This window comes from Acomys minous, assembly GCF_964271855.1.
Source record: "Acomys minous genome assembly, chromosome: 7".
In the NCBI taxonomy this organism is placed as follows: domain Eukaryota; kingdom Metazoa; phylum Chordata; class Mammalia; order Rodentia; family Muridae; genus Acomys; species Acomys minous.
Window position 1 is genome coordinate 40,445,103 of NC_140488.1, and position 16,164 is coordinate 40,461,266.

Genomic DNA, 16,164 nt, shown 5'->3' on the forward strand with positions numbered 1-16,164 from the left:
AGACAGCTTGTTCCATCACATCATCCCTTCATAAACAAACAAACAAACAAACAAACAAACAATCCATTGTTCCACACTGCTTGTGAGAAAGGTCAGAGCCATCCTCTCTCTGGATGTATATTTAGCTTACTTAATTACTTTTGCCTTTATATAACCAAAATACATGAAGGAAACTAATTGAGGAAATGTTTACTTTGGCTTACAGATTCTGTCCATCATGTTGGGAAAGTAGAGTGGCTATGTTTATGATAGCTGTTCACTTGTCATGAACTAGAAGTCAGGCAGAAAACAGGTGTGATAACCTTCAAAATCAAAAATGTCTTGACCTCCTAAAGACTCCACATGCTTCAAATAGAAACTATACATGCAAAGCCCATGCCTATGAGGGACATCATAGTTCCAGCTATAGCAGCACGTTATTTGCTAATTTACCCTATGTCTGAATAGTAAACTACTTCTAAGCACCTCATGTTCTTCCTCGCTCATATAACTTTGTTCTCTCTGCCTAAAAAGTGCTCTCTTCCTACTAGATAGAGGAAACAGAAACAGGGCAATCTCTAAATTTTTCCACACTGACAAACTCATCGGTACAAAATCATTGTTAATGATTGAGGAACTACATTGACTTTGGACCTTGACGTTCTCACACACACACACACACACACACACACACACACACACACACACACACACACACCCCATGACGGGTGTGGGAACTGGCGCCCCCCAAAATGACAAGAATAATCGTAAGCATTGCTCATTCCCATAAAGTTTAGATTACAGTAATTTATATCACCAGAATTTTTCTCCTGGTATAACACAAAGGCATGCTACTGAACTTTAAATTAGGCCTGTCCTTGCCACCTTGCTTCTGAGACTTTTAAGTTTGCCAAGTCATTTGCCTTCCTGAAACTCACTCAAACAGAAATAATTATGATGGCTGTGAGAATCAAATGAAATTGCAGCATTTAAAATATTGGGTACTACAGGGACTGATGGTATATGCCTATGACCCAGAACTTGGGTGACTGATGCAGGAGGATTGCAAGTTTGAGGCCAGTCTTGTCTATATAAAGGGTTTGAAGCCAGTATGGGAAACATAGAGAACATGCTTTTTAAAAATGTTGATACATAGTAGCTATTAGGTAAATAGTTAATAGAATGTGAGTATCAACACTATATCTACTAGTAGGATTTAGAGGTTGAGAACAGTTTGGTGGAGTTTCTTAAAAGTGGCTAGAAGGGAGGAGTGGCAGTTCATTGGAGTTATTCCCTGTTTCTTCATCCTTCCACGTGGGACTCTTCTATCAGTGTCCAAACAGTTGGAGGAGTGATTGACAGTGATAATCAAAGGGGAACAATAGTTCTACTTTGTTTGTTTTTTCCTATTGGCAATACCAGATACACAGCTCCCCTGTTCCCTCAAGCAGCTAACAGGTAGGTAGTGAGGAGGGTGTGGGATGAAAGATGGACGTCTCCTGTTTCCCTTAACTTCTCCTACAGCAGCAACAGGCTGGGACTTAGGTTCTATTCAGTGGCTTAACAAGTGTGTTTGTGTGAGGGAGTTCAGCATGCACTTGAGATGGCTAAAGGAGTACCTTGGCATGGGCTTACCACTGAGTGGTAACTGGTTCTTCCTTTTGAAAGGCTTACCAAGGCCTTTCTTGACATTTCTTTACCTTGTAGAGCTGTTCACACTGTAAATTGGCTTCCTTGTCAGGGCTTTGAGCTAAGGGCACACCATATTAATATTATACTATGACATAATTTATGTATAATTTTCATTTAAAGAAGCAAGCCTTTTCCTGGTCCCAAAGTGCATGTACCCACTAAAAATATTCCTTCTGTTCTAATGATGAGATGATTTGATAGGACAGTAAAAACAATAGATGTGTGATGCCATTTCTATGCTAGAGTGGGAAATTCTGAGGAGCATGAAGTTGCTTAGCAATTGACATACCTCAGGGGTTGCTCCATCTCAGGGATGGCTCCTGCCTATTCTGCATTGTCAGCCCATTTCAATTGGAGAAGCTAGAGGAGTGGCTCACTAGAAATATGTTATAAATTGATTCAGAGGTCTCTTCTTTTGAACTGATGAAGTCATAAGAAGAAAATTTGTGGAAGATTAAGAGTAAGGCTAAGAAAACCATAATATGAGACTGACAGAGATGTGGTCTAAATTCTTCTTTCTGCCTTTCTGCATTTGAGATACTTCTTAAGCCTTATATTTATTTCTAATCCACATATTCCAGTATGTACAATGGTATATATATATATATATATATATATATATATATATATATATATATATAAACTTTATTCCTAATGCTAGCTGAAGAAGGTTTACCCAGCTCCAGTTTTCATATTAGTTTTCAAATCATTTGTTTTGAATGTGTGAATGAATTGAAGAAAACATCTCTTCCTCACCCTCTCCTTTAATTCCTCCTCCTCCTCATAATCTTTCCTAAACAGTTCCACCAACTATAGCCCAAGCATTCAAATATATAAGCATGTAAGAGCTATATCATTCAAACCACATATGTAATTAAAAAAACAATTTTATACATGTTTTTAAAACCCCCTTCTTTCATATTTATGATAGCACTGGCAATCTAGATTTATTATTTTGGCTGTGGCCACAGGAGTTTAGGAAAGTTCTATGATTACCTAGGTCTACTGACAAAGTTCTACTCCTTAGAATGACTGACATGTGGCCCTTGTCAAGATAGAGGGTAAGTGAATGGCTACTCAAACTCAAAAGGGAAGAAGGGTGGGAGTATGACAGCCTCTTGTGACGGAAGTTGACTTAGGTAGGTCAGAGAAAGTCCTAGGAGGTAAATGATGAGATATTATAAATTATAGAACACTGACCAAACAGAAGAGTGTGATAGGAAGCATATGTATACATATGAAGGAATTGTTTCAGGGCCAGGGAACACACTGTGCATAAGCTTTATAGTAAAAAGGCTATGGGACATTTACTAGAGTATTACTTTTGGTTTTTGATGTCACTTGAAAATTTACATGAGAGTGTTTTGTGTTGATTTCTGAAAGTGTAAGAACACCCAGCTTTAAAATAGTGTCAGTGTAGAGATGACATTGAAATTTTATTCACCATCGTATAAGCACAATAAGCTTTAGCAAAGAAGTACCAAAGATCTCCTTTACTGTGGAGGGGAAACAGGAAGACAATAAACTATGTGAAATGTAAAGTTTCCTTTCACATTTTCTCCAAGAAAAGAAGGCACATGTGAGATGCTCAGATTGATCCACACTACTCTACTTGGTTAGGATGACTTGGGCCTATGGTAATGAATCAAGGAAGGATTCCAATAGGTAGCAAGTCCTGAATAGTATGAATCAGTTAACAAGAGGACGGAAGTGGTATTTTTCACATAAGCGTAAGCAAGGACTTGGTAGTATAAAGACAATGTGAGAAATTTTGTATAAATTAGATGGCATGAGTGGAAAAGCAAAGCATTATTACTTGAACCCATCTTAAACTCTTTCCATCTCCATGAGAAATTTAAGATTTACTGGGTACCATGTGAAGAAAATATTTGGTATTTGTTCAAACATAGGCCTAAAAATATAAGTTCTCATAAGTATTAGTCTTGGTATCTTTGACTTGATGTAGTCACACTAGTTTTCTGCAAGACCGTAAGGTGGAGAAAGATCACTGCCTATTTCTTTCCCTAGGACCTTTCCACAGCTTTGTATAATTAGGAACCTCCTGCCATTTCCAGAGTCCTACTTGCTTAAACACTTTACTATAGCACTCTAATAACTCATTAAATAATAGCTCCTTTCTGGACATTAATATTTCCCTAAAGATTCTTACTAAAAGCATAGATCTGTCAAACAAAGTGACCTACTTTTATAAAATGGTGTGAGGTGAGGTGAATGTGTTTGAGCATGTGACTTTTTTTTTTTTACCATTCAAAGGGAAACTTCTCCATTATAAACCTAACTTTGATTCCAATGTATACTTTCTCACAATTACTAAAAGATTAGGTTAAAATAGAGACATACAGTAAGAAGAAAGGGACTTGATTTTGCCTATCTCATCTGATGATTCAGGACAAGAATCTCTTTTTTTTTCACATATTTTTTTTGTTTTTTTCCTTTATTAATTTATTCTTGTTACATCTCAATGGTTATCCCATCCCTTGTATCCTCCCATTCTTCCCTCCCTCCCATTTTCCCCTTATTCCCCTCCCTTATGACTGTTCCTGAGGGGGATTACCTCCCCCTGTATATGTTCATAGGGTATCAAGTCTCTTCTTGGTAACCTGCTGTCCTTCCTCTGAGTGCCACCAGGTCTCCCCCTCCAGGGGACATGGTCAAATATGAGGCACCAGAGTATGTGAGAAAGTCATATCCCACTATCCACTCTACTGTGGAGAGTGTTCTGTCCATTGGCTAGATCTGGGTAGGGGTTTACTGCCTGTATTGTCCCGAAATTTGTGGATAAATGGATTGAGCTAGAAATGATCATAATGAGTGAGTTAACCCAGAAGCAGAAAGACTCAAATGGTATATACTCACTTATATCTGCATATTAGCCCAAGGGGCATGTCCCACGAAAGCCTTCACTTACCAGGAAACTGAGACAGAGGGGAAGACATTCTAGTGGGACTCTAGATGAGAGAAGCATGGGAGAATGGCAAAGTAGAAGGATCCAGAGGGTCCTAGAAGCCTACAAGTAGAACATTATGATAGGCAGATTTGGGCACAGGGGTCCCGCTCAAACTAAGGCACCAGCCAAGGACAATACAGGCGGTAAACCTTAAAGGATCTCTTACAGAAGCACATATATGGGGTAGTATATATCTTTGATTAAAGATGTAGTGTTTGCGAAACATCATTAAACATGGTCCACAGTCAAACTCTATCAGTTCTTAGCTGTGTGAGTGTTCACAGTATGTACCTTGTTGGCCACATCATTTATATCTGGCTCATGAAGTTGCTGCCGTGATCAATGAGTTATATGTGTAAAGAACTTAGTATAATGTTTGATATATTATTAGCCTTCTTCTATTGTTATTGCAATTACATTGCTGCAATGTCACTACCAGCACCAGTCCCAGGTTCCTACTCTAATAGTAAATACAATATTATAAAGCCTTGCTAAGGCATGGACTATATATAGCCACTAGAAATTAGGGAAGAGGGGGCCAAGAAGTAGGGCTTGGGAGAAAAAAAGGTAATAAAAGGAAATTATGTAATTGTATTTTAATTAAAAATATACTGTCAGAGATTACAGTTATTACCTGAAAGGATATATGAGAAGCCAAACCAACATTTATGCCTCTATCCTTCTTTTCACAGGAACCTGTAGACTTGGCTGGGCCTATTACTGTGCTGGGGGTGGAGCTGCTGCAGCCATGCTGATCTGCACCTGGCTCTCTTGCTTTGCTGGAAGAAATCCCAAGCCAGTTATGTTGGTGGACAGCATCATGAGGAATGCCAATTCTTATGCCATGGAACTGGATCACTGCCTCAAACCTTAAACTTTGAACAATTTACTAAAGAATGTGAGAACTGGCGGCCAGGGGGAGACCTGAGAGGAGGGAGTACTAAGCCAAGGCATCCACCTACTAGTGGTATAGCCTAGTGCTTGCATGCTTTTTAACCACCTGTCATTCATTTTCACATCCCCATAAAACTCTAAGTCCATGGATATTTACCCAATTTATCTAGTACAGTGGTTCTCTCAGACATTCATTTGAAAAGAGTTTCCACTAGCCACCCAAGTAGCATTAGCTCCATTATGCAAAATAAGATCTTTACTTGAAAAAGAAAAAGAAAAACCAAGAAACTCCTCTGCTACTTGAGAGCAATTATACTCAGAGGCTCTAGAAGACACACTAAGCTAGTTCTCATCCACTCATTTACATGGCTTTACTCACAAACACATCTCAAGTATTACTGGTCAAAACTTTTGTGTCTTTCTCAGGCCTAAACTTTGTTTTATTCTTTTTTTCTTCTCATGTATGGGAAAGCTTGGTAGGATGGTACTTTCCAGTGGGTATAACAGTAAACATGTTTCCTTGGGTATAGTCTAGGGCACCTTTCACATTATGCATTAGGATAATCATAGGAGTTAGTTTTCTACTCTTTCAGGGTGGCTGGTATCAAAATATAGTACATAGTGTTACATAAGCGGTTCTAGATACAGAAATAATGTTCATTGAGTATGTTGAGTAACGTGTAGCATTTGTAAAGTATCCAATAAATATGAAATCACATTGATGATGGCAAGGGTGTTTTTGCTGTAGTCTTCTTGAAACATTTATCTGAGTTTATTATAAGTGACTAGGAAGTCTGACATGGCATTTGTCCCAGTAATCATTTGTAGCATGATACAAGTTTCTCTGCCTGCTTTAATGACTGCTCTTCAAATCATCTCGCCTCCATCTGGGGTGAGTTAGATATGAAAGAATACAGCCATGATGTCATCGAGGACTAAAGTATTTTTAGGCCTGGCTTCTATCCCATCTGTGATCAAGGCTGATGGATGGTGTAGAACTTGGTGTCTCCAGGGAAAAAAATTAGTCTCACCCCTTCCGTCAGCTAATTAAGGCCAGTGCTATTATTCCATAACTCCAGCTTTTGGGACCAGGAAGGGCCTGTAAATCAAAAGGCCAGCTCTTCTGTTTCCATTCTTAAATGTTCCAATATATATTTGGTCTGCCTAGAAGAAAAAAAAATAACAAAGCTGGCTTGATCTATTGAAGAGTCAGAGTCCTTACTTAATTCAAACAAACCCCATCCATAGTCATTCACAGTTCACGCATGTAGTCATTGTTTAGGAAACAGTTCTTAAATATTCTGCACTCTGTGTCAAGCATTAAGGTTAAATTATGAAAACAGTTTCTCACACAAAGAGGAATAATAATAAGTTATCAACAAACTTGTCAATAATAATTGTCAATGTGGTAAGTACTCAGAAAGTTAAGGTTGGAGAGCAGGGGCTAAAGGATCACAGAGCAGCCATAAAACTCTATTTGTGGCTTTAGGGATCATGGAGCAAGTTTTTAAAGTGATGACTATGATGGGTTTGAAAGATGAAGAGAAGGAGCTAATCATCAAAGGTAAAAAGTGTACAGGAGCAAAACCACAGGGACAGCGTAAGGATGAAAACCAAACTTCCAAACTGACACAGATGGAGCTGTAAGGGAACAGCCAGATTCTATTCAACACAAGGTAATGAGTTTGAATTTTAACCTAAAGGATGGCCAATGAAAAGGAAGTGGCACGTGTGCATTTGTGTTCTTTCAAAGAGCTACAGCAAAGAGAATTTAAGATGAAAAGGAGAGGCTAGAGATATTGTTATAATCTAGGTGCCCAATGAATAAGGTGGGAACAAAGGACGGAAAAGCGGAGTGAATACAAAAATAAGATATACGTTGAGCCTCTCTGCTTCAAAAATTCCAAATCCAAAATGCTTCCACATGTAAAGCAATTGAAGTTTAATGTCCTCAAAAGGAAGTTCCAGAGCATTTCACATTTTATAGTTTTTTTTATGAAGAGTGAGCAACTTTAAATAATTATGTCAACATTTCAAACCCCCAAACTCTGAAAATAATGAGTTCAATACCAGTATGATCTACATGAGACTGTATCTCAAGCTCCCCCCCCCAATAAAAATATTACTCCACATAGAAAAATATGATATCTTAAACAGGTGTATTTATTTGTTGTTTATTATCTTAGACATAGGTCATTTGGCTCTCAGTGGAGTGACATTTTAAAACACATGTGCAGGATTTTGGTTTTATATTTCAACAATTTATGTGGTTGTGTTTTTATTTTTATTTCTAAATTTACCACAAGGTTTTCTGTCAAGCTATTTTTTTTCATATCTGCTCAGTTTTTAAAATCGTTTCTGATGTCACTAAAACACTGGACTAAATTTTGTTCTCAGAGTCAGTATTTCAAAAGGGATACAATAACACTGGACTTTAAAGACCCTTTTAGTTGTGTTTAGCTTGTTTAATACATAATTTTTTAAATTGAAAAAAGTGGAACACTTATGCTTGTAAGCATTTTGGATAAGAGATGCTTAGTTCTGTGCCTAGAATGTCAATTTTTGTCAACATATGTAGGTGAGCCAAGTAAACTTTTAGTGATCCCTCTGTTATATTGGTGCTATCAAGATGCAGATTACAGTTCATAAGCAACTGGTTTTCAGATTCATGTCAATATGAATTCCTTTTGGAAGACAGATTAAGTGTTTAAGATAAATATTTCTGAACACTGGAAAGCAGTGCTTATAGGATCCCATTATCCTAAGAAGATGACTCAGTTTAGCTAAAACAAAACTGTAACCAACTCAATCCTCCTCACATTTAATTTATAAACACTCTAATGCAAAGTTAATTTAAGAGGGTGCAGTGTATGAAGAACATGCTAAATGGCCAGGAAAAAGCAGCTCACTCTCTTAGAAAAGTCAAATCACTTTTCAGGCTATGGAAATGTTTGGAATTCTATGGGACAGAATTTTTGCAGGTAAGTGCATACACTAGTATCCTAGAGGCAAACATTGTTAATATTAAAGGAGTTTACCTGAGATATGTGTAATGAAAGTACATGTAGAGTAAAGGACACCTACCATCAATTTTAAAAAATTGTCTCAGCGAGGATCATCTCCACAGACTCCTAGGGGCTTCCTCCACCCCAGAAATGCCCTCACCAATTTCCATTCTCTCCTCCAGTCCTCCCCACACTACTTTCTTTCACTGGATCCCTACCCATGTTCCATCATCTCACATGGTTTTCCTCCCTACATCTATTTCATATGTCTATTTTACTTCCCCTTCTGAGTGAAATTCAAGCATCCTCCCCTGGGCCCTTCCTTGTTACTTAGTTTCTTTGGGTCTATGAATTATAACATGGTTATCTTGTACTTTATGGCTTATATCCACTTATAAGTGAGTACATAGCATGTGTATCTTTCTGGGTTTGGGTTACTTCACTCAGGATGATCTTTTCTACTTCCATCCATTTGCCTGAAAATTTCATGACTTCCTTTTTTAAAAAATAGTTGAGTAGTATTCCTTTGTATAAATGTACATGTTTTCTTTATCTATTCTTTAGTTGAGAGACATCTAGGTTGTTTCCAGTTTCTAGATATTATAAATAAAGCTTCTATGAACATAGTTGAGCAAGTGTCCTTACAGTGTAGTGGAGCATATTTTGGATACATGCCCAGGAGTGGTTTAGCTGAGGTAGTACTACTGCCAATTTTCTGAGAAACCCGAATACTGATTTCCAAGGAGGATGTGGAACGTGAAATCAACACCTTCATTAGCCACGTGGGACTTCCAGTGGAGTGACGGGATACCAACCACCTTAAAACCTTTGACCCAAAATTTGTCCTACTTACAAGTGTAGAGATTAAGATGGAGCAGAGAATGAAGGAATGCCAAACCAATGACTGGCCCAACTTGAGATCCGCCCCTTGGGATAGAGCCAACCCCTGACAGGACTCGAGCATAGCTGTCCTCTGAGTGGCTTCTTCCAGCAGCTGATGGAATCAGATGCAAAGACCCATAGCCAAACAATAGACAGAGCTCAGGGAGACCTGGGGAAGAGTGGGAAGAAGGATAGAGTTAGCCAGAGGGGTCAAGGTCACCACAAGACCTACAGAGTAAAAAACAAAGAGCATGCACAGGCTGGACCTAGGCCCCCTACACACTTGTAGCAGATGTGTAGCTTGGTCATCATATGGGTCACTTAACAATTGGAGGAGGGGATATTTCTGACTCTGTTGCCAGCCTTTGGATCTTTCTCCTAGCTGGGCTGCCTTGACTGGCCACAGTGGGAGAGGATGCAGTTAGTCCTGCCATGACTTGATGTGCCAGGGTGGGTTGGTACCCATGTGGGAAGTGGTACATTGGGTGAGGTGGGTGTGAGGGTGGGACTGGGAGAAGAAGAGGGAGGGAGCTGGGATCAGGCTGTAAATATATTAATGGGAAAAAAAAACCAGCCATACAATTCCTAGGAATAGAAGGGTAGCAATTTCTGTTTTTAAGACTAAAGAAACAAAGGTAAGAAATGGCATTATTGGAACCAGGCAATAGCTGTAATGGTAGGAAAAGGGCCACCTGATGGGAGCTATGGCTTTTGATAGCACTGTGCAATTTGTGGCTAAGTGAAACACAAAAGGAAAGAGACAGGATGAATCAATATCTCTTTCTCAGCTTTCTGATAGTCATCCAGTGCTCACCATTAGCAAGACTCAGCCCGATGATAGATGGCAAGGAAATGGTTTGCTATTGTCCATTGAGGCCAACTTCCTTTCAAACAGAATATGGCAGGTTAAGGTCAAAGAATGGTGCTTGGTGATATATGAATAAGGGAAAACAACAATTCTATGAGTAGTATGCACTTTCCCAAACTAACAGTTCCTATTAAACCTCCCCCAGAGAAGTATCTGTTTAGCTGTTCTTTCAGCCCAGACACCTGAAGGCAGGGAAATAGTGGCATTCGTTGGGGTAGAGGGTGGAGGTGTGGAGCTAAGAAAGAAGATGTTAATGTGAAAGAACTTCAGTGCTGGGGACTGGGAGAGGAAACTCTAGTCTAAATGTATTGAAAACAAAACAAAAAAGAAAGTTAAAAAAAAAAAGAGTTGCAGGTAGAAGATGGAATGTTTCTATATGTTTCTAGGAAAATGGTGCCATATTTTAAAAAGATTTTCCTCTTATGGAGCCACCAGTCCTGAACATGCCCATTTTCAAGATGAACTTAAATTCTCCTTTCCTGTTCCTGATTCCCTTCTACCAAGTCTTGTTTTGCCATAAATGTTGGAGTATTCTAGTTTCTCCCTAACCCCTGTGGTCTGAATTAGGCTCTTGAATACCAAATGTGTCTCTTCTAGCTACTATTGTGAGGAAATAAAAGAGAATCCATGGGTCTGAGGGGATTCTGAGTGAGTGAAAAGGGCACCTTAGAGACCCCATGGTTTCAGCAACAATGCTTCTGTAGATCAGACACTTTACAAATGATCAAGTGAGCCTCACTGTAGAGAAGCATCTGATCCCTTCAGAGTGTTCCAGGAATACAATAGTTGCCAAAGTTTTATCTCTATAGCAAGACACCTGAGCCTATTTGTTAAGGAAGGACCTTTATCTAAGCTCACAGTTGTTGAAGTTCAAGGCCACGATGTTCGTTGGCTCAGCTCTATTCAACGCTTTATTGGCAGTATCAAATGAAGATGGATGGCAAAGCTTAAATTTAGAGTATACCGTGTTACAGAATCTAGAGACTCAGTGTTTGGACTCAGGTTTTTATAATAATTTGCTCTAAAAAAAACTACAAGAGAACCACTTTAATCCCTTCCAAGGGTATGGATCACAACACCCAAGAACATCCCACTAGGTCCATTATGTTAAGAGATTCTGCCCCGCCCCCTTGATCCAAGTTCTCCATTCATGCACCTTTGTTTGAGAGAAAGCCACATACAAAAACATGGCAAATGCTTTCTTCAGAGTCTAGGATTCACTCTCCATAGCAATACCAGTGTGGATCAGTCTCAAGATTGATATTTTTAAAATCCCAAGATAGCTTGGTGATGGGGGAAAAAAGAATTTTCAAAAAAAGTAATAGTGGATGCATTTTATAAGAGGGGGAAGGCATCCTACTTGGTGGCCTGGGGGGAAAGGTGTGCTATTTCTAGAACTCATAATCAATCTCCAACCAAGCCCAGTATGTAGGATCCTTCCAAGAAGTCATCTCTACCCCACGTCCTTGGTTTAAGATTATTTTCAGAACTGGAGGGGGTAGAGTGGAAAGGATAATTTATCACTGCCCTGTCCCTCAGATATAGAGAGCAGCACTTTCAGCTTCAATTTCCTTTTTGTCTACTTATGAGATTAGATTCTCCCAGGGTTGATCTCTTTTCTAAATGCATCAAACCCCCACTGAGTTCTTCAACGCTAACAGCAAATAAACAGTTGCTATGTGTGCACACAATGATTTAGACTTTCATTATACGGAGCTGCTGATATGTAAGGAGGCAGAAGTAGGAGGAGACAAAAATGTTGGCTGGTTTTGACTGCAGCACTGTATGCTGTTGCTTCTCCTTCTTCAAATGAACACTATTTGGGAGGAGGAACACCGATGTGAGCCTGCATGCATGTGGATAGCACCATAGTACTAGCCCCCTTTTGTATAGTCCCTCTGTTATTTAAGAGGAGCTGAGCAGCTACAGCTGGCAAGTATAAAAAGTCAAAGAGGAATACAATAGGGTAAATGAAAAACTAAACATCCTCTTTTCAGAAAAAAACATGCTCCCTATAACTCTACCCTATGAGAGTCACATTTAGGGCAGTTTTCCTTTCTTAATAAGGTATCTCTTTGTACTGTGTGTTTCACAGACCTCCCTCTTAGGCAACAGGGCAAAGTAAACGTGGCTCAGGTTATATGGTCAGACAGATACAGGTCTAATCTGAAAGACTTCTTAGTTGTGTGTCCTATGGTAGATTATTAACTTCACTCAACTTTTCAACTTTCTAAAACATGTTGCTTAATTTTTACTGTCTTGACTGCCACTCCAGCAGTTCTAGAACGTTTTCATCTAGAATGTGGCCTATCACACTCTGCAATAGGTTTGTGTGCTTTAATGTGCACCCAAAAATGAGAATCACTAAATATGATGTGCATGATGCCCACATTATTGTCTCATGAGAAAAGTTCTTTGAACTCCAGACTAATGTATCTGGCTTCCTACTCTACATGTGTACTTGGATGTCTAGTAGGCTGGATAAATTACACACAGTTACAAGCAAGGTTCAAGCTTTCATTCCTAAAATATTCAAGTACTCGCCCTCCCTCCCTCCCCTCCATCTCTCTTTTGAGACATGTTTTCTCTTTGTAGCCTTGGATGTCCTAGAACTCACTCTATAGACCAGGCTGGCCTGAACTCACAGAGATCTGCCTGGCTCTGCCTCACAAGTGCATTAAAAGTGCATTGCACCATGATGCAATATATTGGAGTCACAAACTGAAGTACAGATCATGAAAGAATGCTGCTCACTGGCTTGTTCTCTGTAACTTGCTGCAGATGTTTGAATACAAATGTCCCCCATAGACTCCTGTATTTCAATTATTGGCCCATGGGGAGGGATTTCCTTGTTTTAAATAGCCCAGTTCACTATCCTAGGCCCATGGAGCTTACATAGATGAAGTACCAACCAAAGAGCATATATGTACTGGACTTAGGCCCCTCTACATGTATGAAGCTGGTGGGCAGCTTGGTCTTCATGTGGGTCCCCTAGCAAGTGAAATGGGGGTTGTCTCTGATATGGACTTTGTTGTCTTCTTTTGGATCACTTTCTCCTAACTGTACTGCTTTTCAGGTCCTTATTGGAAGAGGATGCACTTAGTCCTGATATGACCTGATGTGATGGGGAGGATTGGTGGTGGGGAGGGAGCTCCCCTTTTCTGAGGAGAACGAGATAGGGGAAAAGAAGGAGCAGGTGGCAGAGTGGGACTGGTAAGAGAGGAGGAAAGGATCTGTGATTTAGATGTAAAGTGAATAAAAATAAATAAATAAATTGTAAAAAGAAAAAAGAAAGGAAAAATAGACCATGATAGAAAGATCCTATTGCTGAAGGTAGCATGTATTTGAGTAATAGGACATGGAGAAATTAAGCTGGTACCTGCCTGGTAGCTTCATCCCTACTGGCTAGTTTTCAGAGTTCTAGAAAATGATGTGTGCATTACAGGGGGAGAAATGTCACGAGTATATCCAGCTATGAGCAACAATAATGAGTTGGCGACACATGCCCACTGCTTCAATAGTGGTATAAGCATTGTGGAAGTAACCAACCACTTCCTGATTCTGTTACACAGTACAGAACTCATGTCTGATAGTATTAACTGGGTCCAAAAGCTGTGTTTTGATAGACAGGTCATAGGCTGTAGGAGAGAACCAAATATTATTGTTATATTAAATTGACCTATTTTTAAAACAGACTCTGAATTGGCATTGATTTGGCATCTCTCATGCCTCATTAGACTTTTTGTAGTAGCTGGAGACGAATACAGAGACTTATGACAGAATAAAATAGTAGTAACTTTGAAGTGAGCAGCTTTAAATTGGATATCAACATTAACACCCACCCCTCTCCTAACTCCAGAGATCAGGGATGGTCATGGAACAGGGGACAGAGATAGTAAAAGCCAGAAAGAGTGGACAATTATAGCAAAACATTATTTGCTAAACATGATAGGGTCCTTGCACATGGAAAAAACCACAGGATTGTTACAATGAGCACAAGATTTAAAACACAAAATCCCAGCAAGCAGAAGAGATGGGTTCAGAAGTCCCACACCATCTAAGAAGCTATTGGCAATTCATAGCTGCTGTGGGAGTGAAGATGTCACAGACTTGACCATGGAAGGACTTCGTAACTCTGGGCTAGAAAAGCCATCAGATGTTGAGAAATCTCTAGGTTGTTTTGTGGGAACCTGGGATATAAGAATGTCGGGAGCAGTGCAGAGGATAGAGGCCTGGCTTGAGAAGTTTCCGAGGAAGTTTAAAGACTCTATCGGGCCTTTTGCTAGTTTGATTTATGATTCTGTCAGTCTGGTGAGCTGGGACTGAAGACTCAGCTGTGATTAGCAGGATACCAGAGCTACTCAAGAGAAACCTTTGCTTTGCTTTGCTGGGATACTGGATGCTGCTGGTCAACTGGAGCTGAGAATTTAGCTGTGATTAAGAAGAGACCAGACTGGAGCCTGGAATAAGTGTCTTCTGAGAGGCTTCATCCAGAAGCTGATGGAAACAGATGAAGAGACTCACAGCCATACAGTAGGCAGAGCTCAGGGAGACTCGTGGAGGAGTGGGAGGAAGAATTGAGGGACTCAAAGGGATCAAGCATACCACAAGAAGACCTACAGAGGAAATGGATCTATGCCCATGTGGCTTCACAGAGACTTAATCATCAACCAAAGAGAATTATGGGCTGGACATAGACCCCCTACACATAGGTAGCAGATGTATATCCTGGTCAACATGTGGGTCCCCTAACAATTGGAGTAGGGGCTGTCTCTGACTCTGTTGCCTGTCTTTGGATCCCTTTACCATAGCTGAGCTGCCTTGATTGGCCACAGTGTGAGAGGATGGACTGAGTTCTGATGCCTCTTGGTATGCCAGGGTGGGTTGATATCCATGGTGTGTGTGTGTGTGTGTGTGTGTGTGTGTGTGTGTGTGTGTGTGTGTGTGCGTGTTCTCCTCAGAAAAGTGAAAGGGATGTGGGCGGTAGGGGTGCATGATGGTAGGGATTGAAGAAGAGGAGGAAGGGGGTGTAATCAGGCTGTAAAGTGATTAAATACATTAATAAATAAAGGGAGACCAGTATCGTTGAAGTGAAATCTTCAGTGTTTTCTGAGAGTCATCACACAGAAGCTGTGTTTTAGAGGAAGCAAAGGTTGTACCTGGAGCTGGCAGCTCAGCTGAACTTGGTAGTGCAAAAGCCACCTAGGTGGAACTGCTTTTTGAGGCATGAAGGGGTCACAGAGAGTGGCTGAGACTGGGGACTATGAGGTGAAGAGGGGCCATTGGTGAAGGTACAATCAGAGTAGCAGTGGAAGCCATAGGATTGAAGAAATCATAGAGAAAGTTTGAGGCTTTGCACCATGAAGAGAGTCAAGGAAGGGCTATTGGCTATTGGTAGAAGTGCAGCCCGGTTGCCATAGAAGACTCCAACATTTTGGAGATGCCAGTACCATGGGATGATCAGAAAAAACAGCAGCAGTGGTGCAGTGAAGCCAGCTACAGCCTAGACAACAAACTATGTGTGCTACAGAGGGCAGAGGCAGAAAAATGACCCAAGGTGTTTGGAGGAACCCAGAAGATCACGAATGGGTCCCTGATATTGGACATTGTGTTACTTATATTGTTGGAGTTTGGTTTTGTTTTGTTAAGATTGTCACTGTGCCCTGGTACTTCCCTCTTGAAGTAAGAAGAGGTTTACTTTAACTTTAATTTTTACAGGACTCTTTACAGCTGAAAGACTTTGAACTTTGGATTTTTGGGGTGAGTGAATGGTTTTTTGTTTGTTTGTTTTGTTTTTATTTTTTAAATATTTTTTATTAATTTGTTCATATTACATCTTGATTTTTACCCCTTCCCCTGTTTCCTCCCATTCTTCT

At 40.0% G+C, this 16,164-nt stretch overlaps 1 protein-coding gene across 2 annotated transcripts in view; it reads left to right on the forward strand.

Annotated features, from left to right (window-relative positions):
- The window catches only part of LHFPL1 (LHFPL tetraspan subfamily member 1), a 47,327-nt gene extending 40,709 nt beyond the window's left edge, over nt 1-6,618 (forward strand). For both annotated transcript variants that reach the window (XM_084790733.1, XM_084790734.1), the window contains exon 4: nt 5,332-6,618. In XM_084790733.1, the coding sequence (XP_084646859.1) occupies nt 5,332-5,513 (182 nt within the window). In that variant the 3' untranslated portion in view covers nt 5,514-6,618. The remainder of the gene's footprint in view (nt 1-5,331) is intronic.
- Nucleotides 6,619-16,164: the final 9,546 nt, after the last annotated feature.